Genomic DNA, 27,254 nt, shown 5'->3' with positions numbered 1-27,254 from the left:
TTAAACAAGGATTGATTTTTTTTTCAACTTGTTTAGGGATGCTGTCATATGCTGTTGATGTTGTTTAGGGATGCTGTCATTCGTCTTATTTTGAAATAAAAAATATTGCATATTCCTTTGTTAGACCAAAGAAAAAATGTCAATATATCAGATTTAATTTTATATCTGTGGATTATTATAAATTATTTCAACTTCTGTCAATGAATTATGTTGGCCTTTTATTTTATTTAGTCCCTAAAACATGAGATCCAACCAAAATTTCTTCTAAAAGTGAAAAAATAAAAAATAGAAATAGCCTTGATATTTCCGAAATATGATAGAAAACGTATGTTTTGTTGGAAAAAAAAATAAATGTATATTTTTATTATTTTTATCTCTTTTTCTTTTCATTAAACAATTGTATTTGTATTGCTTAAAGGTGATATATTAACTGAACTTTTTCTGTTGAGTTTGATATGCCCTGCATACTAATGAAGCATTTTTTGCAGAAGTACACAAAGTTGATTGAAATGCAAAGGCCTGACTGTCTAAAATTAACTTGAGCTCTGCAGCTATATTTCCTGTTAGCAGAGATGGATTTAAAACGAACACAGAATATTTGTAGTTAAGAAGTCTCATGCTTTTAACGTTGTGCAGAGAATTTGTAAAGAGGATGTATGTATGGATGCGGCCAACAGGGGACTGGAGATAGATTGACAAGTGATGATTTCCACTGAACTCCACCAGTCAGCTGCATATAAAAGCTGGAGTCAGGAAATGAAAACTGTTGTGCACCTCCTGAACTCTTGCATTGCATTGAGGATACCAGAATTCTGTGAATGAAGTTATTAATTTGTATACAATAAATTACTAATATTTTTGGCATTGAATAAAACCCTCTCCTGACCTTTTTTATTGAACATGCATGGCATTGATTAAATATTCCAACTGTTTCTCTGTTCTCAGAGATTTCAATATGATGCCAAATATTTATCATCATACACTATGGCAAAAGTCTTGTCCCCTATCCAAGTTTTAGGAACAACAAATAATACCTTGACTTTTAGTTGATCATTTAGTATCAGAAGTGGCTTATATAAAAGGCAAAGGCCTCTAGATTACACTTATTTTACCAAAGTAAAAAATATAATCATGCCTTGATTTTTAATTAGTTAATTAGGACAGTTAGGACCATTATCAATATTCGGCTGACATCGTGGTACAGTGGGTAGCGCTGCTGTCGCCTCACAACAAGAAAGTGGCTGGTTCAAGCCTCAGCTGGGTCACTTGGCTGGGTCATGTTCTCCCCATATTTGCGTGGGTTTTCTCCAGGTGCTGTGGTTTCTTCCACAGTCCAAAGACATGCTCTATAGGTGAACTGGGGAAGCAAAATTGTCCATATGCTTGTGTGTAATTGTGAGTGTCTGGGGGATTTCCAGTGATGGGTTGCAGCTGGAAGGGCATTCTCTACTTAAAACATGCTTGATAAGTTGGCGGTTCATTCTGCTGTGGCAACCCCTGATTAATAAAGGGACTAAGCTGAATAGAAAATGAATGAATGAATGAATGATCAATATTCATTTGAACTTTTTTTGCTAGACACCGAAAAACAGCACAGACTGAAGTTTAATCCACTGCAATCCTAATGGTCACGCTTTGTACACACAGCTCTCAAAGCACCAGCACTGTCTTGTAGCGTCACTTCATCAGCGAACAGAGGATGAATGGACAGAGGACATACTGTCAATGAGTGTGTGAATATTCTGGGGGAAAAAAAATGCCTTTATTTTTAGTTTTCCAGTTCGTTCTGCAATCTTTTGACGTAGAAGAGAAGTCTTGACGTCCACCCGTCCCAATACGTAAGTGAGTCTTCTCTGTGTGTCTTTTCTCTCTTTCTCTCTCATCTCTCTCACACACACACTTGTAAAACAGGGGGTTAGGGGTTGGACCACAGGGAGGGGTGTGTCTCTATAAGACGACCGAGCAACAGCATCCTCTTAGGAAACAAACAGAAGCTGGCGAAAGGAGAATATAAACGCCTCTATATTCAGCAGATCTGCTCAGGACAGGTGCCTGAACCACACACAGCTCAGGTAAGAGGAGAAACTCTTCAGATCAATTTATTTAGATATCATTGCATGATTATAACTACTGATTGTTTGTAGCGTAAAGTGTGAAATTTAATTTCCCCCCTGAATTTAAAGTGATCACTCATTAACTCTCATGTCTTTCCGAACACTAAATGATTTGCTTTGTTCAGCACTCTTAAAAATAAAATGTTATTTATTGGGATTGATGGTTCCATGGGGAATCTTTAACATCAATGGACTCTTTTCGTTGTAAAAATCCTCCTTTGAATGTTCCTTTGAAGAACTTTTCACTAAAAGCTTCCTAGTAACTTTATTTGTGCTTCCTAGTGTTTTATTAAAAAACCTAACATAGAGTCAAAAATTGTAGCCCTCATCTTAAATTTGTATTTTTTTTTTCAAATGTGTTGAGTGCTGTTGAATAGAGCAAGGAATTCTTTTAACAGTCTTTCCTATAATATATTTATACTTACAGTTGAAGCTAGAATTATTAGCCCCCCTTTGATTTTTTTTTTCATTTTTAAATATTTCGCAAATGATGTTTAACAGGGAAAGAAAATTTACACAGTATGTCTGAAAAAAAACTTTCTTCTGAAGAAAGTCTTATTTGCTTTATTTCGGCTAAAATAAAAGAAGTTTTAAATTTTTTTAAACCATTTTAAGGGTCAAAATTATTATCCACTTTAAGCTTTTTATTTCGATAGTCTACAGAACAAAACATCGTTTGCCTAACATCCTAACCTGTCTAGTTAACCTCAATAATCTAGTTAAGCCTTTAAATGTCACTTTAAGCTGTATAGTGTCTTGAAAAATATCTACTCAAATATTATTTACTGTCATTATGGCAAAGATAAAATAAATCAGTTATTAGAGGTGAGTTATTAAAACTATTATGTTGAGAAATGTGTTTAGGAAATCTTAAACAGAAACTGGGGGGGGGGGGGGTAAACAGGGGGGCTAGTAATTCAAGGGGTTTAATAATTATGATTGCAACTGTATAAAAATATATCATATTCCTAAAATAAATATTATACATCCATTAGTTTGGTTTGAATAAAAGCCTTTTTTAATTGTTAAAAACATTTTTTAGGGCCGATGTTATTAGCCCCCTCAAGGATTTTTTTTTTCAATTGGCTACGGAACAAAACGGTATTATCCAATAATGCCTAGTTAACCTAATAACCTAGTTGAGCCTTTAAATTGCATTTTAAGCTGAAAACTAGTGATTATAGAATTATTAACCTCCTGAATTATTAGCCCCACTATTATTTTTTCCCCCCAATTTCTATTTAACGGAGAGATTATTTTTCAACACATTTCTAAACATAATAGTTTTAATAACTCATCTCTAATAACTGATTTATTTGATCTTTGCTATGATGACAGCAAATAATATTTGACTAGATATTTTTCAAGACACTTCTATACACTTCTATGACATTTAAAGGTTTAACTAGGTTAATTAGGTTAACTAGGCAGGTTAGGGTAATTAGGCAAGTTATTGTATAACGATGGTTTGTTCTGTAGCCTATAGAAAAAAATGTTAGCTTAAAGGGGCTAATAATTTTGACATTAAAATGGTTTTGTAAAAAAATGAAAAACTGCTTTTATTCTTGCCGAAACAAAACAATTAAGACTTACTCCAGAAGAAACAAAACAATATTATCAGACATACTGTAAAAATGTCCTTGCTCTGTTAAACATAATTTGGGAAATATTTAAAAAAGAAAAAAAAATCAAAGGGGAGCTAATACTTCTGACTCCAACCGTATAATGATGCTTCACAGCTGTTATTTGTCCTCTGAATCCTATCTTTGTGAGTGACAGGGCTGTATTTTTCACTTTGCTCTCATAATTGTGTCATCGATTGATGCATACAGTGGTGAAATCAATGCATCTCCATACAGGGGATAACCCAGACTACTATAAACTATATTTAAGTTTGAAAGAAATTTACTGTACTCGTGGGTGTATCAGTCAGCTAAGGAGAATATTGGCTGCATTGTGAAATATTTTTTGAAAAGGAGATGAGTTTTCGTGCACAAAATACTGGGCACCTGCTCCGTGCATGGGTCATTACCATGCAGTCTTCTGTGGCCAGGATATATAAATATCTTCAGCATTTAGTGCTTTATACTGACATAATTGTTTGATATCATTTTAAAACAGCCATTCTAAATTTGACTATAAAAACTGCACTGGATGTAATTCTGCTTTGGATAATCAAAAAGTGACTTCTCATATCTGTTGTATCGATGCTAAAAGATTAATTGGAACTGAGCTTGTAACAACTGTGGTTATAATTATAAATAAAACAGATGCAAAAAATATAGTATTGTTAATATACAATAAACACCTGGCTGACTTACAAATCAACGATAAGTCTTTTGAAACAAAGTGCTGTTTTATTTTAGGATCTGTTTTTGTATGTCTTGTATGTTTTGTATGTCAGATTTACTTTGTTACTCTTAAAAATAACTATGATAAATCAACATGTTAGATAATATAAATATAAATATTTGTGCTAATATGGGTATTGGCAGAATTTAAGAATAGTCAGATTTATTCCTAAGAGGCCCTGAGGCGAATGTATCGGCTCATCCGAACCAATTCACAGCAAAGTCTTAACCACTGTGAAATTGAGTCCTGATTAGCTGTCCTGGCGGTGCTGTAAATAATCTAAGCAAAAAAAATGAGCACAAGAATAACAGCATAATCACAGCTAATAGAAACATTTATCAAATTGAATTGATAATCTGGTTTCATAATAAAAGATTAAGTAATCTAATAAACGTTATATAAAATGCACATACAGTATATCTGCTGCATAAAGAACATTATAATTATAGACCAGCATACATTAAAAATGGGACATTAAAAAACTTGCAATTAATTGTTTTATCTGTATATTTGTAAAATGAACTATTTATATTTAAAAAAAAACTATTTTCTTTGCTTTAGTTTTTTTAAATATTATATACAGTTGAAGTCAGAATTGTTAAATCCTTTGAATTATTAGCCTCCTCATTTGAAGATTTTTTCCAACACATTTCTTAAGGGAATAGTTTTAATAACTCATTTCTAAATTTTCAAGACACTTTTATACAGCTTAAGTGACATTTAAAGGCTTAACTAGGTTATTTAGATTAACTAGGCAAGTTAGGGTAATTAGGCAAGTTATTGTATAACTTTTAACATTTAAAAAAAAAATCAAAAACTGCTTTTATTCTAGCCAAAATAAAACAAATAAGACTTTCTCCAGAAGAACAAATATTATCAGACTTACTGTGAAAATTTCCTTGCTCTGTTAAACATCGTTTGGAAAACATTTTAAAAAAGAAAAAAAAATCACCTGTATATAAAATCCTGCTTCATTAAAAGTAAAATAAAACAACAATTTAATAATAAATAAAATAATTTAATAATAAATAAAATAATAACTTTACATTTTTGTTTTGCATTGCATACTCATAAAAACAAGTGATTAAGATAATAGTAAAAATAATATGTAATATTTACCAGGGTTTCTAAAGGTTTCATCAAGTCAAATTTAAGACTTTTAAAGACCCTTTTAAGACCATTAAGAATGAAATTTTAGACTTATGCAGGGTGAAGTTTATTTCTAATGGCTTGATATTGTGGAATCATGTAATTGTTTTGGGGTTGTTTAGTTTTCTGATTAGGGAATTTAATTTGGAGAATTTGCTGTAAAGAATGTGTAACAGCTGTTGTGAATGTATCTCTTTGCAATAAAAACCTTAAATATAAAAAATAAGGTTTTATTGAGATGTATTGTTGATGATTGGATAGATGTCGATATGGATTTAGGTGAAATTAAGACTTTTTAAAGCCTAAAATTTTGTTTTTTAAATGTAAAACATTTTAAGACTTTTTAAGGCCCTAATTTACATTATTTTATTACATTCCAAGTAGTCTCTGTTGATTTTTACTCACTTTTTCAGATATTTCAAAGCATCATGGATATTTGATGAACTATAATGAATTGTTAGTGTGAAGGACTGCACCACAGAATGATTTCAATCCTCAAGTTAGGATTCAATAATGCAGATCAAAGAATTATTTTTGCATCACAAGCATGAAAATAACCTTAATCTTTTTTTTGATTGTATAATTCTGAATATCATGAGCATCACTGCACAGCTCACCCTGACCGCGGCATTAAAGTGTGGTGAATCAATCCACCTCAGCTATTGATCATTTCTTATTAAAATATATAGTGTTAAAAGAGTTGTGGTTGTCGAGGGAGCGCTGCATTGAATCTGTGCTTGCGTTTATCTGCTTGTGAGTCTGTACAAATGTTTGTCTTTGACCTTCATGGGCTTCAGCGGCCCTGCTGAGGCATGCAGGTGAACAAAGTGTGCCACACTCTATTCTTTCCCCCCTCATTTCCTTTTATCTCACCTGTCCATCATTCTGACAGTGTGCCGTCAATGTGGAGTCAGATATTCGGGAGAAATTTCAACAAAGTCTCAAACTTTGCTCAGGTTGGCCATGATAACCAAAATCTGTAAATCAGACATCTGAAATCACTATATTAAGTCATTAGTTTCATCCAAATTAAATTGTATACTTTGCTCAGCATGTACGAGTACACACCCTTATAAATCTCTCATCATTAATATTTCCTATAGAAAGCTTTACAATATTATATTTGTGCATATACATTAGTTTAGTCAGCACTGAAGCCAAATCTGGAGCTAATCTAACAAAATAGCTTACAATAATGGTTCAAAAATTAGTAGGCCAAATTTATATTTTAGGGAAAAATGTTAAACAACATTTTCAAAAAGAGGAAAAATCAAGAGAAGCAAAAAACATATAACATTTTGATGAAATTTTGAACTTTGTAATTTTTTTTTTTGCAATATTTTTCATGAATTAAATGTATCATCTTTCCATTTCAAAAGATGTTTTGTGACTAATATATTTTCCTAATAAATATATCTGTTTAATAAATTTGTTTTGTTCAAATGCACCAAAATATATTACCCATATTCAATGAGAAATTAATAAATATAGTGTGTTATTTTGTTCTTTATAGGAAAAAGAGCAGCTCATATATACATATCCAATCAATGCCATACTCAACAGTGTAAATATCATCTGGATGTTTGTCACAAATTAATCACTGCAAATGTTTTTAAAACTTATTTTTTCCATGTGTATATTAGAATCATATTAAGTCCATTAAGTCATATTAAAAGTATAGTTCATCAAAAAAAAAATTATTTACTCACCTTCAAGTGGTTCCAAACCTTTGAGAGTTTCTTTCTTCTGATGAACACAAAAGAAGATATTATAAAGAAAGCTGAAGACCTGAAATACTGACTTCTATAGAAGGAAAAACTAATAGTATGGAAGTCAATGGCTACAGGTTTCCAGCTTCATTCAAAATGTCTTCTTATCTCTTCAACAGAAGTCAAACAGGTTCAAAACAAGTAAAGGATAAGTAAATTATGACAGAATTTACATTTTTGAGTGATCTATCCCATTTTAACGGTGTTTTCACACCACTAAAATTTTCCTAGTATGTTATTTTGTTTTTGAGCAGCTCATATTTACGTATTCAATGAATGCGGTTCTTAACTGCATAAACATCATCTGGATGTTTGTCATAAGTAAATCACTTCAAATGTAATAATCTCTTCAAATAACTTGGCCTTGAGTTTATTAGACAATTGAAGTCCATTGACTCATATTAAAGGGATTATATTAAGTATATTAAATCATATTAAAAGGATAGTTTATCAAAAACTGTAAATGTACTCACTATTTACTCACCCTCAAGCGATTCCAAACCTTTATGAGTTTCTTTCTTCTGTTAAACACAAAAGATGATATTATAAAGAAAGCTGAGAATCTGTAACCATTGACTTCCAAAGAGAATTTGGTTTTTCTAATGAAAGTCAATGGTTAGAGGTTTCCATATTACTTCAAAATATCTTAATTTGATTTCAACAGACGAAAGTAAGTCAAACAGGTTTGAAACAAGAAGACGATGAGTAAATAATGACAGCATTTTTATTTTTAAAATGAACAATCCCTTGAAATTGTTGCTGCAGTTCTCTGAATGACCACTAGTGTCGCTAATAACGAGGGTTTCTGATTTCTTTAGACACATAGATAAATGTTAATATCACTACAATATTATAGACTGAAAGACTGTTCTCTGAGTGTAAACATGTAAACATCGCAATCAAACTATTACTGACGTGTAGCATTTTCGCCGCATTTTGTAACAAGAATAACACACACGGCTTTCTGGCGCTACCTACCGCGTGTATCTAAGTTACAGAGAAATGCAGAGTTTTTTTTCTCTCTCTCATTCGCCATGTGGTATTAAACATTGCATTAAAAATACACGCTTCTAGCAATTCCTCGAATCAAATATCTCGTTTGTCACAAGGGGCATGAATGAAATTCCTGAATGAAAGAGCCAAACTGCAGTTTAAGTCCACCAGTTAATTATTTGTCAAATAATTTGATTACTGATGTCCATGTAAACACAGTCACTGTCTTTCTGCCCTGCGTCTGTGTGTTTGTTTTGCCTCTGTGAAAATCAGCTTGTGCCCAAATCGAAACTCCCATTTTTATGCAAATTTTTGTGCTTTCCCTCCTCCGACACTCCCACCTAAACAGAGTTGGACACGCCCACTTTTCTGACTTTTTCCAAACTAAAGCTGCGGTCACACTAGAGTTTGAGCTTGCGAAAATCTGTCGTACAGCTCTGCGGAAAGGGGCGGGATTAAACAAGATGATTGGCGATTGCTCTATATTTCAAATTTCTGTCCAGAGAGGTCATGTTTTGATCGTGAAACTTGGGGGTTTCATGGCCCTTTAAGTGGAGCCTCGCCATTAAGCGTCCAAAGCTATGCAAGAGAAAACACACAAGCAATAAAACATCCCTCATGGGTGTTCTTCCTTTACTGCTCATTTCATTGACTTCTCTGTTTACAGCCAATAACAATGGCACTTTTACATATCAGATATTGGAAGCTAAAGCCTCTTAGGGTTGATAGTGGATTGGTAATAATGGGCATTGATTTCCTCTCCTTTTTAACTGATCTAACGCACCATGCTTGACTGAAATTGACGTCACTAATTCAAAGCAGGTAAGAGCTAGCGTCACATACAGTAAAGTCTCCACCCCTGTGGCCAACACATGATGATAATGTTCTGCAGTTCCCTTAGTTTATGATGGTGGTGTTGTGTCATACATAATGTAAACTCTATATGTGATCGTGATTATGTGTTTGTCCCTTGCAGCGATTTTTCAAAGCTTTCCATCTGCAAAATTCTGCTCTAATTAGATGCTGCCAGTCTCCGCCGCTGAGAAGCCCTCTGGTATTTAGCGCTGATTATGACGCGTTTGATTGAGAAATGAGCTGTGCAAAACCAGCCCCATTTACCTCTGGAGTTTAATTGAGCTATTGAGTGTTTTTAGCCAAATGTGTTGGGCATATATTGGAAATCTCAGGAGATAGGACGTCTGGAATGATGGACAGTATGAGTATACAGAGTTATATGGAGATGGGAAACCAAGCAGAACATGGAATTCTCTCCACTTGCTTTGTTTACTGGACAATGTCTGTCATTTCTCATTATGATATTTATGAGGATTGATGACAGAAGTGCTTCACTGTATTCATCAGCAAATCAGTTCATTGTGTCTCTTCGTCTGTCAGATAAAAACAAGCTGATATAATGGAGGGTGGTTTCAAATATGAAAACAGGACTGTAAATTGTATGTGTTAAATAGTAGGATGTGCGTTTAAAGCTTCTCGGTGGAGAATGCTGCTCTAATCCACCTGAGCCTCTAGTATTTTGTATATTTGTATGTGCATTGTAGATGCATTTGAAATGCTTCAGTAAAGCAGCCTGCTATTGTGCAGTTATTATCTTTTATTAGGTGTGTTCAGACTTGCCAACTTTGGTTCAGTTAAAATAATGTATGATGCAATCGATCTGTTGGTATAGTTCATTTCACAAGTGTGAAAGTGCCTATCTAAACCTTGATGCGCACAAACCAGTGTTACCTTTTTCCTTGAGATGAGAAATAAAGCAGCAGTTTGATTATATATATATATATATATATATATATATATATATATATATATATATATATATATATATATATATATATAAAATCTCAAATGAGAAATGAAATGAATAAAATGAAACTTCAAATAGAGGTTGCATTTACAAGAAACATATATATACGCACCACCGGCCACTTTGGACTCCCTTTTACCTTCAGAACTGACTTAATCCTTCATGGCGTAGATTCAACAAGATATTGGAAATATTCCTCATTTCCATATTGACATGATAGCATCACGCAGTTGCTGCAGATTAATCGACTGCACATCCATGATGTGGATCTCCTGTTCCACCAGATCCAAAAGGTGCTCTATTGGATTGAGATCAGGGGCCTCATGTACGAAGACTTGCGTGGAAATCTTACTAAAACATTGCGTACGCACAAAGCTGTAAATGTGCGTACGCAGAAAAAAATTCAGATGTATGAAACACTGCGTATGCCGAATCTCACGCATATTCTTTTGTACATCTGAATGAACGTGAAACTGAGCGCAACATGCACGAGCACAAAACCCCTCCCTGCCTCCTCCCCCGTATGAATATGCTAATGACTATGCTAATGGCAAAACCCAACGAAAAAGCAATGGCAAAATCAAGCAAAAAGAGAAACTTTGAACAGAATGTGAATTGGAGGTGCTGCTTTCGGAGGTAGACCGGAGAAAAGCGGTGTTATTTGCAAGTTTGTTCTCCGGAATTAACAACAAAAGAAAAAAATAGAGTGGGAGAGTTTAGCTGATGCGGTTAACACAGTTGGGTCTGAACATCGCACTGAGTGCATTAAAAAAAGATATAGAGTGGATTATATTTGTAAAAGGTTGCAATATCCTTAACAGTCTCTGTGGTGCACCTTGTAAGACTCATGTGATTATGAATTGACTCATTCGATCATGAACACGGCTCGAATCCAGCGTCTGATGAACTCTTTCTTCTTTTTTTCCCCGCTACATATCAGATTTTGCCCACTATTTATCACGGGAAAGACAAGTAGGAATCATCAATAAGTTTGTGCATCATATTTTATTTGCACATTTATTGAATGGAAATGTTTCCGATTCACGCATGCAAATTCATCTTCAGATAGTGTCTTTATAGCAATGTGCGTGCAGTAGATAGCTCAGATTACATTGGGAAAACAGGCGACCGCTGCAAATTGTGCTTTAATGTTTAGCTGGTCAACTGTATGGTATGGAAACCTTAAATACCTGCTAGATGAACCTGTCTCATACAGCTGCCATTGCAAGGCTCAGACACTTTGTAGAGAGGAATTTAACACAACTGCCTCTAGGAGTCGCCAATGGAAATAAAACAGACACGCACAAAAAATGTGCGTACGCCAGCCAGAAAGCTGCCGTGAAGCTGCGCACAATTCCACGTTCAGTTCATTGTTAGTAAATCCAAACGTGAGCGATTCTGAGCGTGAAACCTGGCGTACGCAAAGTTTTTGTGCGTACGCAGCGTTGATACATGAGGCCCCTGGTGATTGTGGAGGCCATTTGAGTACTGTAAACTCATTTTCACGCTTGGTTCAGATCCCGCTTTATGACATGGCGCGTTAACCCGTTCCCAGTAGATCAGCAGTTTCTGAAATACTCAGACCAGCCCGTCTGGCTGCTGGCACCAACAACAATGCCACGTTCAAAGTCCCTTAAATCACCTTTCATTCTCATTCTGAGCCTCGGTTTGAACTGCAGCAGATTGTCTTGACCATGTCTAAATGCCTAAATGCATTGAGCTTTTTCCATGTGATTGACTGATTAGAAATTTGCGTTAACAAGCAGTTGGACAGGTGTACCTAATAAAGTGGTCGATGAGTGTATAAACAATCAAAATTATTTATAGCCCTGGCAAATTCTAACAAGGTTTTTGCACAAATGTAAATAAAAGCGGAGAAATATATTTTTCCCCACAACACTGCCTCTTGTACATAGTCTTGTTATCTTTTGGAAGAAGCCTGTGTAATTTCTGGTCCAAAATTAAAAGAAATGTTTAACTTTAAGAATTTGCCAGAGGTATGGATAAATTGGGGCTCAAAGTTCTAAACTGAAAATATAAAATCAGTGTAAAATACAGCGTCTCAAATGCCAAAAATATAGTTTTGATTTATAAAAAAGTATTATTATAAGCCTTTAAAAAATATTATTTTGTTTTATTTTGCATGCTTTAATCATTCATTCACTCAATTGCTAATTCTTAGCAAGTACATTTAGGCCTATGCTGTATATCAGCATCAGCAGATAATCTCTAAATGCACTGCAACTGCGAGGAAGACACCTTTGTACAATTACATGGAGGCCAATTATCCAATTTTAATACGATTAAGACAATACTCTGATTAAGTGTCTACCATGTAAACAGCGATTTTTAATTAATTTAATCTGATTAAGGTCATAAACGAACTAAACAGAAATCGAATGTAGACCTATGGAGTATGCCGATTTTAGTCACATCATTGAAGTGCAGTACAGACATGCAAACACTGCAATCAAACTATTACCATCATGTAGGACTTTTCGCCGTGTTTTTCTACAGAAGAGTCTATACACACACAACTGCTTGACACTATTCTCCGCACCTACTGAGTCAGTAAAGGACCACAGACACACTCACACACACACACACACTGCAAAATGCAGCTATTTCTTCTCCTATTCGTTGTGGGATATCAAATACCATTAAAACAACACTCTTTCACCCACCATACTTCTTACACGCATCCAATAAGTTACCTCAGTTTGTCACAGGGGCATTAATAATATGTTCCTGAATGATGAAGTGAAAATGCCGAACTGCAGTTAAAGTGGACAAATTAAAAATGAAACATCCAAAATGACATGAAACTCTGGAGGCCATGTGGATAGCCTGGTAACACAATGACATTTTCTTGTTTGCTTTGACCTGGTTAAAGAATCTAGGATCCACTTTATTTTCATCATCACTATCCAAGCAGAGCAGAGGACATGTCTTGCAAATGTGTAAACCCTTTCTCGTTGGGTTGACACATTTTCCCTACCATTTTTCAAAACAGTTAACACAGATGTTATTCAAGCAGTCCAAACTCCATTGTTTTAGCTATGATAACCAAACAGAAACCGTCTACTCCTAACCATTAGAAACTATCAAGATCAGCATGAAATCACTGAAACACCGGTTTGACACTCCTTTACACAAATCTTCAATTAGCAATCAGTCTGCAAACATTAAAAACGGTGGAAGGTTTGTGTCGTCCTGTGCCAGCATGGATGGAGGAGGTCAAGAGTGGCTATGTCCTATACTTCCAATAGGTTTGACTGTATATTGGTTAACGTGTTTTCTCTAATATTTAAAGTATTTCATTACTTTTTTATCTGTTTTTTTTTTTTACAGTATTTACGTTTTCAGTCACAGTTCGAATTCAATATACATTTAATCAAAGCATTTCTTATTCTGGATCCAATTCTTTGCAAAAAGGCAAACTTGACAGCCCAAATAGAAAGACAACAAATGGCATTGCCAATAGGCTACAATTGCAAGCAATAGTGCACTGATTCACACGGAGTTCTGTATTTTGTATTTTGTTGTCCATTGTGTAATGATTAATTAAAAGAGCTCATTAACTTGTTTGCAAGTTGTGTTGTTTACAGGTAAAACTAGCTTTTGTTGCATATTTGATTTTTTATTTATTTTTATATTTATATGTTTTGACACGGTGTGTGCGTTTTGCAAGTAAATTGTGTCATTTTGACCATGAGTGCCGCTGTTTAGGCCTGTTTGTTAACTGTTTTGTGAATGTGGAAGAAAAACTGTAATCGAATTAAGTGCTGTTAACATGTAAAACGGGATCATGAAAGGAACATTCAAAACACAACTCATGTAAACACCTTAATCGTATTATTGCCTTATTCAGATTAACGTAAATAACTTGATTACTCATGCACATGTAAACATAGCCACTGTTCGGAAACAAAAGCCTTCTTATGAAATAAAACCAACAGTTTCTCAAACTCCACCAATTTCCTCCTACTTAGTTAATGAGAGATCGTTCTTTCCTTTGAGTATATGAGATAATTCCAAAGGTCAGGAGTTAAATCACGGTGTCTATCTTAGTTAAGTCCTTTTTATTACATAATTGAGTTAGTTAATTAAATCTTGAAGGCCTGCCAAGCTCTTGCATCCCACATGTATGTATCGGTCTGTACAAACTGCGGCGAGATTAAGAACTTCTGGTTCACCTCAGGTGCACAGCAAAACCCGTACTAGTCATCTAAATTTAAATGAGAAACTTGAATAAATGCTGAAAAGGGAAAAACCTGTACAATCTTCACTTGAAAAATCACCTCCAAGAAATGCTGCACCCTGGCCAGAATCCATTTAGCTGCGTCATCTTGTAGTTCCCTTAAATAAAAAAAAAAGAAACTAAATTAACTAAAGGGTTGCAAAATCAATATCTAGCTCGTTCACCCCAACATAAAGTTGTGCGTAATTCACTCACACACACTTATAATTATGTGTTTTTCCCTGTCGTTGCTCGTACAGTGACTGAATTCAATAAAACTCACTCCAGGGGTGCCTATCGATTCTCCGTGACTTACACCTTTGCTTTTGTTCGCGGTGACACCTTCAGTACAAGTGTAATGCAGGTGAAATTGATTTATCCCGATGTTGCTTCAGAAGCAGCTAAACAACTGATGGTTCTGCGGGTAGCCTGTCAGGCCTGAAAACATACATTCTCATCAGGGCTTTATTTGCTTGACAAGGAAGCCACAGAATAAGGGTTTTATTCTTAAAGCGCTTCAATCCTTTTTTATGCTGAAGCTTTATAGTCCTTTCTATTGTTTGGACTAATATGGTGACTAAGACTGCTTAACCAGCGTGCATCACAGTGGCTCAAATCCTCCTCCTCCTCTTCTTCTTTATTCTGCTCTCATTACGCCACAAGCACTAATTCGAGCTTCAATTACTACAGATGATGAATTTTGCTAATAAAGGACTGCCAAGTCTGCCAAGCAAGACGTACCTTTAAACATTTTTAGGTAACATCATACACTCAAAAAATGACTTAAAACTATAGTACATACAAAATGATTTGAGCAACACTATTCCTAAGGTTTTTTGGGGGGGATAACTTAATTAATTTACGTTCAACCCACTTAAATTTGTAAAAACTATTGAGATAACCAAATCATTGTGGTTTACTTTTACATCTGAATCTATTTTTGATAATCTGAGGCATGTTTTCAGGCAGTGTTGCCAGGTAATCTCACCCTAAAGGGGTTTATTTTGCAATAGTGACCTTCTGACTGCATATTAATCTGCTTATTGCATATAGCCATTTGTTAAGTAAACAAATAATTGAACATTAAATATTGAAATGGCTTTTATTCAATTAATTAATCTTAGATAAGCTTAAAGCTTCCGCCAAGAAAAACAACATAGAAAACAAGACGCCCAGCAACAACCATCACTGCCACAATAAAGCATCATTAATTATTTAATAAATGATGTTTAATCGACAAGCAAGTTGTTTTTCTGTGGACTAGATAACATATTTAGCTCCGGCGTCTTTATTTTAAGCTCTGCAAATGTCTTTAGGATTCTTATATGTTCTGAATTGTTGTTTTTTAAAGCAAACAGATGTTTTTATATACTTTATTTATAGGATTTTTTTATAAATTTGCACAAAACAGAAAATCAAGCAGTCAACAAAAACAAACAAACAAAAAATACAAACATCCCCAACACTAATTTCTCTTTTGTAGCTTTAACAGAAAAGACACATAGCTAGCATTCTGCAAACATCAAAGTTCTCAAGTGTCACACAAATGTACAGCAAGTGTACGTATAGGGTGCATACACAACTCCAATACAATAATAACAAATAAATAAAAACAATCAGTCAGTGTGTAATAGCAGTAAAGTTCTTTATACCTTTAAAATCAAAAGCAAGTACATTGTGAAAGGCATTGCAAGGTTACAGTAAATAAATGTTTGTTTGTTTGTTTGTTTTTAAATGAAAGTATACTTTGATTTAGCATGAATTATTTCAATTAATCAAATGGCACTAAATATTTGTACACATTTCAAATGAATGCTGTTTGTTTCGGGTTTTTTACTAAAGTTAAGAATCCTAAAAGAATTTATTACGGTTTACAAAAAAATTATTTAGGGAGCACAACTGCTTTCGACATTGAAAATAAAAAGAAATAGGTCACTATCTAGAATACGGTTTCATTCGTTAATGTATTTACTAACATGGAATAATAATAAATTATACGTGTACAGCATTTAATAATCAACATTTACTAATGCATTATTGACATCTAAAGTCATGCTTGGTTATGCACCGTGAGTTAACATGAACTAACAATCAACAACTTCATTTCAATTAACTATCATTAGCTAACGTGAACAAATACTGCAGTAAATGTATTGTTCATAGTTTGTTCATGTTAGTAAATGCATTAACTAATTTTAACTACAACCTATTGTAAAGCGTTACCAAGAAATAAAAGATCATGCTATACTAAAGACAAGAAGAAAATAAATGTAATCCAGCTTTTCCCAGAAATAAAGGATATTATATTTTCCAGATATTTATAAATCATATATACATATAATTGCATTTCAATTTGTGATATAATATTTCACAATATTACTGTTATTTTATGCTGAAATAAACACAGTTATGGCATGCTAAAGTGATGCTTCTGGTTATTTATTTTTGGATTGAAAAGAAATGATTATACCAACCATAAAGCTTTAAATAGTAATGCATATAAATAAACCACAGTGATGTCATCCAGCCTATTTCTACACTGAAAAAAAATGATGCAAAGATGATTTTCTAATTTTTAGGTTAAGCGGTTGTAAACAATGTAAATGGGCTTAATTTTAAACAAACAAATTAAGCTGAAACATTACTAAATTGTATTTGTTTGTTCACATTCAGCACATATAAATTGTTTGCAACAATTTTTCAGACATCCTTTTTTTTCAGTTTTTTTCAAAAACACAAGTTCATTAAGTTAACTTACAAATTTAAATGATTTAAACATTAACAATTAGGTTGTCCAAAAAAAAAAAAAAAAAAAATCTGCAGCAAAAAAAAATTTTTCATTCAGTCAAAGTAACTCAAACTATTATGTGTTAACCAAACTCATTTCATTAAGTGTCTTTCACTGTTAGGTTTTACAGTGTATGATTGTATTTAAATTATTTTATAATATTACTGTTTGACTGTATACTCAAATAAATGCAGACTTGGCATGCTAAAGTGATGCTTCTGGTTATTTATTTTTGTATCGATTAAAAGGAAATGACTATACCAACCCTAAAGCTTTAAATACACTGTAAAACCCAAAAAGTTAAGGTAACTCAAACTACTTGAGGAAACCAATTGCAACAGACAATTTAAGTTCAAAAACGAATCCTAATGAGTACTGTGAACTTAATCCTGTTGAGTAAATGAAGCAATTGGAGCACAGTAAAACCCAATAAATGAAGAGAACTCAAACCAATTGCAGTACTGTACAACCAAATAAGTTAAAGCAACTTAAACCGTTTGAGCAAACCGATTGCTACAAACCATTTGAGCAAAAAAAAAAACTAATCTATATGAGTACTGTGAACTTACTCCATTTAAGGTGAAGTAATGAGGTATTTCATTAACTCATTACCTTTAACACAGTTCAAAACTTTTTTTACTTTCAGTCAATTTTAAAGTTAACTACACTCATTTCATTTGATAAAATTGACTTTTGTGTTTTACAGTGTAGTAATGTATATAAATAAGCAATATTTATGTCATCCAGCCTGTATTTTACAGTCAGCCATTTACTGTAAAAAAAATACTAGGTTCCACACAATTCCTTTATGTTGTCCCAACACAAATCAATTAAGTTAATGTTATTGTTTTTACAAATATAAGTGATTTTAACATTAAACAATTAGGTTGTCTCAAAAAAACTCAAGAATTGTGTTGATTTAGCTCATTTTAAATTAGTAGTTTGAACAAGCAGCAAAAATAATTTGCTTTGAGTTCTGCTTAATATAGTGAGTTTTAAAGTCAAAGTAACTAAGTAACTCAAAGTTAAACAAACTCATTTTATTTAGTGACTTTCACTGTTAGGTTTTACAGTGTGTGATTGAATTTCAAATATTTCACAATATTACTGTTTGACTTCACGCTTAAATGCAGTCTTGGCATGCTAAAGGGATGCTTCTGGCTATTTATTTTTTTATTGATTTAAAAGAATAAATAAAAAAAAAAAAATATATATATATATATATATATATATACGTATATATATATATATATATATATATATATATATATATATATATATATATATATATATATACGTATATATATATATATATATATATATATATATATATATATATATATATATATATATATATATATACGTATATATATATATATATATATACGTATATATATATATATATATATATATATATATATATATATATATATATATATATATATATATATATATACGTATATATATATATATATATATATATACGTATATATATATATATATATATATATATATATATATATATATATATATATACGTATATGTATATATATATATATATATATATATATATATATATATATACGTATATATATATATATATATATATATATATATATATATATATATATATATATATATATATATATATATATATATATATATATATACGTATATATATATATATATATATATATATATATATATATATATATATATATATATATATATATATATATATATATAACTTTGATGTCATCTAGCCTTATTTCTAAAACAGTTGATCACTTTTGATCAGAATCAGTCAGTCTTTTGACTTGAACTAATCCACATTCTGTTGTGGTTTACTTCCTGGAACTGTAACCAATTTTCTCTCTCTCACGCCATCATCTCTGCTCTCCATCTCTCTGCAGACTGTACTTCAGCTGTTAACACACTTCGTGATGAAGGCTCCACTGTGGACGCTACTGTTGCTTGGACTCTGTAACCCAGCGTGGTGTGACTGCCAGAAGGATTGCCTCTTCTGCAGCCAGAAACTGCCTAATGAATATGCCTTCAACAATCTGGTAATTCCCTACATTTCACAAACAACATCTCTCACAAGAACTCTTTTAGACAACAGAGTGCTGTTGAAGACTTTGAGAATTTTAAATCTGAAAAAGTACCTCACCAAGGACACAAGCAGATGTAATCAGAGATCTCATATGATCCTAAAGTGTTATATTCTATTATTTCTCAAATAAATGGCTGATTACAAAACAGATTATTTTTCACAAATGCAATGTAGCATAAACAATATTAAAGACAATCAAAATGTCTTAAAGTTTTAAAGCTAAATTAAACAAAATTTATGCACAATTAAATTTTGCATAAAAATATGAAAACATGGAACTATTAAACAAATGTTATTGTAAGGATGCAAAGAACACAATTAAACCATATTGCTTAAAAGTTAATAAATGTTAATTTCATTACATTTTTTTTAGATGGATTTGTTGGTTGCACTGATTGGCTATCTTTACATGGACACTTATGGAAAAGTTTAAAACTGTTTAAAAGTATTTAAGATCCACAACAGCATATTTCAGTGAATTTTGTTTAAAAAAAAAAGTTTGTTTTGAAATTTAAGACATTTTAAGACCCTGCAGACACCCTGAAAAAAAAACTCAAACTTTTTTCCCCTTTGAACACAATACATTTCATTTTGAGAAACATTTAAAATATTTTGGAGCAGTAAACATGTCAGACTGCTGTCTTCATTTATTTTAAATACACAGATTTCTGTACAATTTAAAATGGCATCTTTGGATATTTTTTTCTGCTGGTGATACTGTTTTCCTAAAAAATTAAAAGTAAATGTAAATAAAAAAAAATTACACATACCTTAGGAACAGTATTAGAAAATGTTGGTGGTTTTAAAACCTTGACTTCTTCAAACCACGGTATACCTTGTAAACGGTTATCGTCACATGCCTAATACCGATCCCCAGCTGATCAATCGGAGCATTCCTAGTCCATATACAGTTAAAGTTAAAATTATTAGCCACCCTGTTTATTTTTTCCTCTAATCTCTGTTTAATGGAGAGCAGTTTTTTTCAACACATTTCTAAACATAATAGTTTTAATAACTCATTTCTAATAATTGATTTATTTTATCTTTGCCATCATGACAGTAAATAATATTTGACTAGATATTTTTCAAGACACTTCTATACAGCTTAAAGTGACATTTAAAGGCTTAACTAGATTAATTAAGTTAACTAAGCAGGTTGGGGTAATTAAGCAAGTTATTGTGTAGTGAGGGTTTGTTCAGTAGACTATCGAAAAAAAATATAGCTTAAAGGGGCTAATAATTTTGAACTTAAAATGTTTTTTTTTTTTAATAAAAACTGATTTTATTCTAGTAGAAATAAAACAAATAAGACTTTTTCCAAAAGAAAAAATATAATCAGACATACTGTGAAAATTCCCTTGCTCTGTTAAACATCATTTGATGATTAACAAAAATGATGATTTTGTTAATCATAATTTTTAAAGAAAAAAAATCAAAGGGGGGCTAATAATTCTGACTTCAACTGTACATTGTTTTCTGTTACTTTACACATACATTTTTCTTCATCTTGTTTATTTTTTTTCCACTGTTCAAGACCTATGTTCTCTACTGTATCGAATTTCCCAGAGACCCCTCATTAGTTGACATGATTATACCGATCATAACAGTGGAATGTGGTTGTGCACTGCAGTGATTACAGCTGGGAGCAGAGCAGAACATACTCTCTGATTCATGTCAATAAGACGCATTTGAGGGGGCAGAAGTGCTAATTTGGTTAAAGATGGGCCTTGACTCAAAACAGCTGGAGTGATTGAGTTATGATGTTGGATAATTAAGTAGAAACACAATAACGTCATTTGGCAAAGGCTGCTTACGGAAACTGATGGGCCTGAGTTAGCCCTCCACAGAACTGCCCGAGGTGTTTTTATCATTTTTTCAGCATGAATGACCCTCTCTTTATCTCCCATTCTTGTCTCTAACCAACTCCCTGGAGATCACACTTTTAATTCAAATGGGTTAAACGATTGTAGCGGATTATAGGAAACCAAAGTTGCGGCCTCTCCATTTTAATGTGTGAAGGTCATGACTTTAGTTCCCTGTTGCTACTTTAAATTCTCATGAAAAACACTTTTCAGATTTTTTTAAAGGGTTAATCTCTGGTCCAGCATTCTTAAGATAAACCTGTCTAGAAATATCCACATTCAAGAGCCCTGTTTCATATGATCTCAGCTCAACCATGCAATAAATTGGAAAAAAAAAAAAACCTTTTTGACTAATTGCAAAAACATTTTCCACACAATATGTCCAGTTACACACTGAAAAAAAAAAGATTAATTTGATTTACTAGGGCATCACGGTGGCGCAGTCGGTAGCATGATCACCTCACAGCAAGAAAGTCGCTGGTTCGAGCCTTGGTTGCATCAGCTGGCATTTCTGTGAGGAGTTTACATGTTTTTCCCGTGTTCGTGTTCATTTCCTCCGGGTACTACAATTTCCTTCCAGTTCAAAGACATGCCCTTTAGGTGAACTGGGTGAGCTAAATTGTCCGTAGTGTATGTGTGTGAATGAGTGTATGGGTGGTTCCCAGTGATGGGTTGCAGCTGGAAGGGCATCCGCTGCGTAAAACATATGCTTGATAAGTTGTAGTCCCTTTATTTATTAGGGGTGTGGTGAGTAGCGACCCCTGATTAATAAAGGGACTAAGCCAAGCCGGAAAGAAAATAAATGAATGAATGAATGAATGAATGAATGAATGAATTAATTAATTAATTAATTAATTAATTAATTAATGTCCAGTTACACACTGAAAAAAGATTCACTGAATTTACTAAACTTTCTTAAGGTAAGTGGTTGCATAATATTTATATGGGATGATTTCTAATTAAAATAAGTTAAGTTGAACATTACTAAATTGTTTAAATTCAATCCAACTAATTTCAGTCCTTTTGAAACTAATTAAGATGTTTAAAATAAAATACAACATTTTTTTAATTAAATAAAAATAACATTTAAAAAGCCAAAATATTTTAAAAGTTTCCTAAAATAAAATGTATTGTGTTCAATGTGGGGAAAAAGGAAAAAGGTTGTTGTTTTTACACCCAGACATTTTTAGAGCAGTAATCACAATATTGTGAAACTGTAAACGGGGATATTTTTATCCACGGTTATCATACCGTCAGAATCTAATACCAGCCCATGCCTATTTTTCAACCACAATTTTTAAAAGTTACTCATGAAGCAAGAATGAAATTCCCATTGCTTCAGTTTCAAACACACATTACAGGTGTTTTCACAGTTCATTCCGCTGTGGTGACCCCTAAATAATAAAGGGACTAAGCCGGAAAGAAAATGAATGAATGAATTTCGAGTTACACATTGGAAAAAAAAAAAGATTTATTGGATTTACTAAACTTTAATGTAAGTGGTTGCAAACTATTCATATGGAATGATTTTAATCAAATAAGTTAAGTTGAACATTACTAAATTGTTTAAATTCAGCCCAACATATTGTTTGCCTTAAAAAATGACTAAATCCAATTAATCTTTTTTTTCAGTGCACCCCCCATTGTAAACTTTGATTTAAAAAAGTTAATCATGAAGGAAGAATGAAATTCCCATTGCTTTCTAACACATATTACAAGTATTTCTGCATTTCCGGGTTTCTTAGAGCACAGTGAATGGGAGAGTATACAACAAATAATGTTTATACAATCCTATTTGCTGAAATATTACATTTTATGTAATTTGACGCAAAAAATAATATAATACATACGGTTTATAAATGCATAGAAATTTTCATACGTTTAAAATAAATCTAAATAATAAAAACATTTTAAGGATTTAAGTTTATGATGAAAGTTAAACGAGTTATAACAGTCCTGTGAAAAGGGTCCATGAATCAATTCAATAAATCATTTCCAACCTACAGAATGAGTCACTTCAAAAAGCAGCACTCGTGGAACGAAGGCTTGTTCGATAAATTTGAGAATGACTGCTAAAGAGTTAAATTAAATATGAAGCCAGATTTTACCTACCAAATCCGAGTTCACTTCTACAATGCATGGATCTTGTCCATAAGTCCATAAGACTTTTCATAAAATGGAACCCTCAATCTCAATAAAGAACCTTTTTTTTTTTTTCAAAGCATGATGATATTGACCAGTGTTAGGGTAATGCAATACAAGAAACGCGAGTTACGTAATAATATTACTTTTTAAGTAATAATTAACGAATTACTTTGTAAGTAGTAATTGTATTGAAGTAATAATATTTTAGTTACTTTTTTAGAGATTAAAAAATAGTTTCCTGAATTAAAATTAGGATAATCACGTTGAATCAAATCCAATAAGAAAAAAATGAGCTCCCTGCGGAACCAGACAAAAACCAAGATGGCAGAGCTTTACATTTCTGTATGGAAGTATGCTCATTATTTTGAACACATGGAAAAAAGCGGATTGGTCGCAATCGACAGTGATTATACTGAACTAAATACAAAAGTAGCAAACACATTGCTTTCAATTTTCATTACTCTGTAAACGGCATGTATAGCGTCAGGAAGTTCTCTTAAGGTAACATAATTTTTAGGTTTTTTTAAAGGTAAATGAAGGTGTAGGTTATACCTGCAAAGCTGTGTTGTTAAATGCAGAGCTCCTCTATTAAAAAAAGACAACGAAAAATACCCAGCAAGTTCTGAAGGAGATCAAGTCTATGATAAAGTAACTCAAAAAGTAACTCAAAAGTAGCTTAAAAGTAGCATTACTTGCATTACTTTGCATAAAAAGTAACTAAGTTATGCAGCTAGTTACTTTTTTGGGGAGTAACTTAATACTGTAATTCATTACTTTCAAAGGTAACTTCCCCCAACACTGATATTGATAGTGTGCCAATGTGTGTCTTCCTTCAGGTGTGTCTGGTTGAGTGTCATGGTAAACTTTCCCCAGGTGACACCTGGGAAATGTGTCGCAGGACCATCGTGGAGCAGAAACCAAAAGCCTTGTTATCGGTCGAAGGCTCCATCTTGAAAAGAGCAGAAGAGGAGCCGGACACCTCTCTGCCAGTGGATCAGGATGATGAGCAGCTTTCTGAAACCCTCCAGAGGTTTGACCACATAACACGGGCCTTGGGTGCTGATGACCAAGACAGGCAGCTCAGCAAAAAATACAAGTTCCTGCAAGTACAATCAGCACAGGAATCGGAAGAAGAGCGTGATGGAGACAGCGAGATCGAAGGAGACGAGCAAGAATCTGCTATTCACCTAATCAAACGCTTTGGAGGCTTCCTCAAAAACAAGTACGGCTACAGGAAGTTCATCGATCCTGGCAGGTCTTTGCAAAAGAGATATGGAGGTTTCATAGGGGTCCGCAAATCTGCTCGCAAGTGGAACAACCAGAAGCGCTTTAGCGAGTTCCTCAAGCAGTATTTGGGCATGAGTAGTCGAGCTAGCGAGTACAATAGCATGTCTGCTGATCTCACTCAACAGAACGAGTAAGCTTTGACCTTTGAAGCCAATAAACTTACCCAGCAAACCATTTGTTATGCTCATTTGAAAACTATTGTGCATCATTCTCTCTCTCTCTCTCTCTCTCTATCTCTCTATCTCTCTCTCATAGTGCCACAAGGTTAAATGTGTGATTATTTACTTACTGAAGCATCTAATCTGTCAAACAAAGCTTACAATAAGTGAAATTAGCTTTTAAGAACTCTTCAGATTTAATCTAAGACACTTATTGCTTTAGTTGACTGGTGTTGTATAATATTGAATTAAAAAAACAAGTCTAAACACATCTCCTCAACAATACTGCCACCTATTGGTAAATCAAAAGAAGAACTGCTAGAAATTGAGGTAGGATGCGCCAGGCAGGCACAAAATAGGACGATTAAAGGAATAGTTCGCCAAAACTTATATAAAAAATTGTCATGACTTACTTGTATTGTTTTGGGCGAAAAAACCTCGCAGAGATGCCACGTTAGCGTCTGTTAATGGGCTGCTATTAAGCAAGTTGTTGTATGGAGGAAACTCAACCTTCATCAGCATCGTCGCTAACATGTTATTAGTTTATATTGTTACCATTTTTAAAACCCTGGAATGTTGAGTACCAAATAAATACAATAAAAAAACAAACCCAGAAATTCTCACCTGGGAAAAGTTATCTTCTTTTTCTAAAACGTAGCCCACATCAGGTCGCATCTAGTCAAACTTTAAAGATGGCGGATGACGCTCGAATGTGCGAATGTGGAAAAAACTTGATCCATTAATTTTTTTGCTTTCATATCTCACGCTTGCATTCAAACTCTCTTCTGGCAATCTGTTCATGTGAACTGCATGAAGCATGTTGGAGAAAATTTACAAATTAGTTCAGTAGGCCTCGCAAAATGGCTGGATAAATCTTGCATCAAATGGACCACTTTATGAAACATTTTGAGCTTATATGTGCAGTAATATTACAAAAAAACTTTTCACTATTTCACTAATGGCTGTTTTGTATGAATGTAGACAATTTGAATCTATAAAATATATAAGCTTTATAAATGAAATGCCAAAATGTTAAACAAAAATGCCAGACATTGTGTTTAATGAATGAATGAAAGTACTAAAAGTGTCAAAATTATTTGACTCTGGACCACAAAATTGTTCTTAAGTATCAGGATTTGTGCATTATCTGAAAAATGAATAAATATGCTTTGCATTATGGTATACTTTGTTAATAGACCATTTCAGTGTGGTCATGTCATTGGTCCTAGAACCTTTCCTGCTTTTTCATATTATCATATTATTTATTAATATGGCTTTTTTTAAATTCTCTGAAGTTAGAAATTAAAAATTAAACAGGAAATACGTTGGGACCATTGTTTTAGTTCAAAAATGGTCCCTCAAAAATGGTCTACTAAAAAAAAAGGCTGGTTGGCTAGTTTTAGCTGGTCGACCAGCCTGGTTTTAGATGGGCTTTTGTCCATTCCAGGCAGGTCTTAGCTGATCAGGCTGGGAGATAACCAGCTAAAACCAGCTTTACCAGCCTAACCAAACCAGCTACATCCTGCCTAAACCAGGCAGGTTAAGCTGGTTTTAGCTGGTCATTTTCCAGCCTGACAGGCTGACCAGACTGGAAATGTCCTAAAAACCCCTCTAAAACCAGGCTGGTCGACCAGCTAAAACCAACCAACCAACAGGCTGGTTTAAGCTGTTTTTTAAAGCAGGGATAGACCAATGTTCAGCCAACATATGACTGTGGATATTTGAAATCTGAGACCAAATCAAAATACTGAGTAAATCACCTTTAAATTGTCCAAATTAAGTTCTAAGTATTTTACATGACTAATCAAAAATGTAGTTTTGATATATTTATAATAGGAAATTTACAAAATATCTCCAAAGAGCCTATTTATCTAATATAGGCTACTAAAGATTTTTGCATAACAGAAGAATTGATCATGTTGGCATATACAATGTACATTTGCCTATTGTGTAAAAGTATATCCTTTTTAACTTATGACTGATTTGTGGTTCAGGGTCACTGATGACCATAAATGACTGATAGAAGCAATATTTCTATGGTGAACTATTCCTTTAAGGAGATTAAGAAAAGATATCAGTGTTTACTGTGTCCCTTCAAAAATAAACAGAGGCGGATTTGTCATAAACCATTTCAGCAAAGACTCATCACTGTAAAATGCCTATACAAACATAACAGATTCTGCCATGCACATACACACACAGAGTTTGCTTCCTCATCTAAGAGTGGCACATTAATAGCTTTAATTATAATTTTATTTGAACTGACAAAGTTGATTTGTATTTGCGCATATGAAAATATGTATTGATGCAGAGTCATGCTTTTCCCTTTATTCCAAGGATTAATACAAAAAAACAATGTTCTCTAAATGAACTGTACATAGTAACAATGAACTATGTCAAATAAAATAGTTTACTATTTTCTGTGGCTTGTCATGCAGCAAATGATTGTGTGTCCTGAAGTA

General features: G+C 33.1%; 1 protein-coding gene and 1 long non-coding RNA gene across 4 annotated transcripts; one reads left to right on the top strand and one right to left on the bottom strand.

The window, feature by feature from the left end:
• Positions 1 to 1,978: 1,978 nt before the first annotated feature.
• pnoca (prepronociceptin a) lies at positions 1,979 to 27,213 on the top strand. 2 transcript variants are annotated; one of them, XR_015513223.1, is made up of 4 exons: positions 1,979 to 2,072; positions 19,141 to 19,293; positions 24,184 to 26,176; positions 26,414 to 27,213. XR_015513223.1 is itself a non-coding variant. In XM_087290251.1 (3 exons), exons 2-3 carry the CDS (start codon positions 19,171 to 19,173, stop codon positions 24,766 to 24,768), a joined length of 708 nt encoding a protein of 235 aa, XP_087146377.1. In that variant the 5' UTR covers positions 1,979 to 2,072; positions 19,141 to 19,170; the 3' UTR covers positions 24,769 to 27,213. The 2 variants fall into 2 exon arrangements, 1 of the variants encoding a protein (XP_087146377.1); XM_087290251.1 differs by having other exon boundaries at positions 24,184 to 27,213.
• LOC147833045 (uncharacterized) lies at positions 14,269 to 25,486 on the bottom strand. 2 transcript variants are annotated; one of them, XR_015513225.1, is made up of 4 exons: positions 25,417 to 25,486; positions 25,206 to 25,319; positions 14,501 to 14,558; positions 14,295 to 14,427 (listed from the first exon to the last, which is right to left on the bottom strand). It is a non-coding gene; the product is annotated as an uncharacterized LOC147833045 (long non-coding RNA). The 2 variants fall into 2 exon arrangements; XR_015513224.1 differs by lacking the exon at positions 25,206 to 25,319 and having other exon boundaries at positions 14,269 to 14,427.
• Positions 27,214 to 27,254: the final 41 nt, after the last annotated feature.

This window comes from Danio rerio, chromosome 17 (assembly GCF_052040795.2).
Source record: "Danio rerio strain M-AB ecotype USA chromosome 17, GRCz13ab, whole genome shotgun sequence".
NCBI classification, from domain to species: Eukaryota; Metazoa; Chordata; class Actinopteri; order Cypriniformes; family Danionidae; genus Danio; species Danio rerio.
The sequence above is the reverse complement of the archived record's forward strand: the minus strand, read 5'-3'. Positions and strand labels throughout refer to the sequence as shown.

Excerpts from the sequence above, each read along its gene's own strand:
- pnoca (XM_087290251.1), top strand. The coding sequence starts at position 19,171 with ATGAAGGCTCCACTGTGGACGCTACTGTTGCTTGGACTCTGTAACCCA. Across the intron at positions 19,294-24,183 it reads AATATGCCTTCAACAATCTG|GTGTGTCTGGTTGAGTGTCA; the intron begins GTAATTCCCTAC and ends GTCTTCCTTCAG.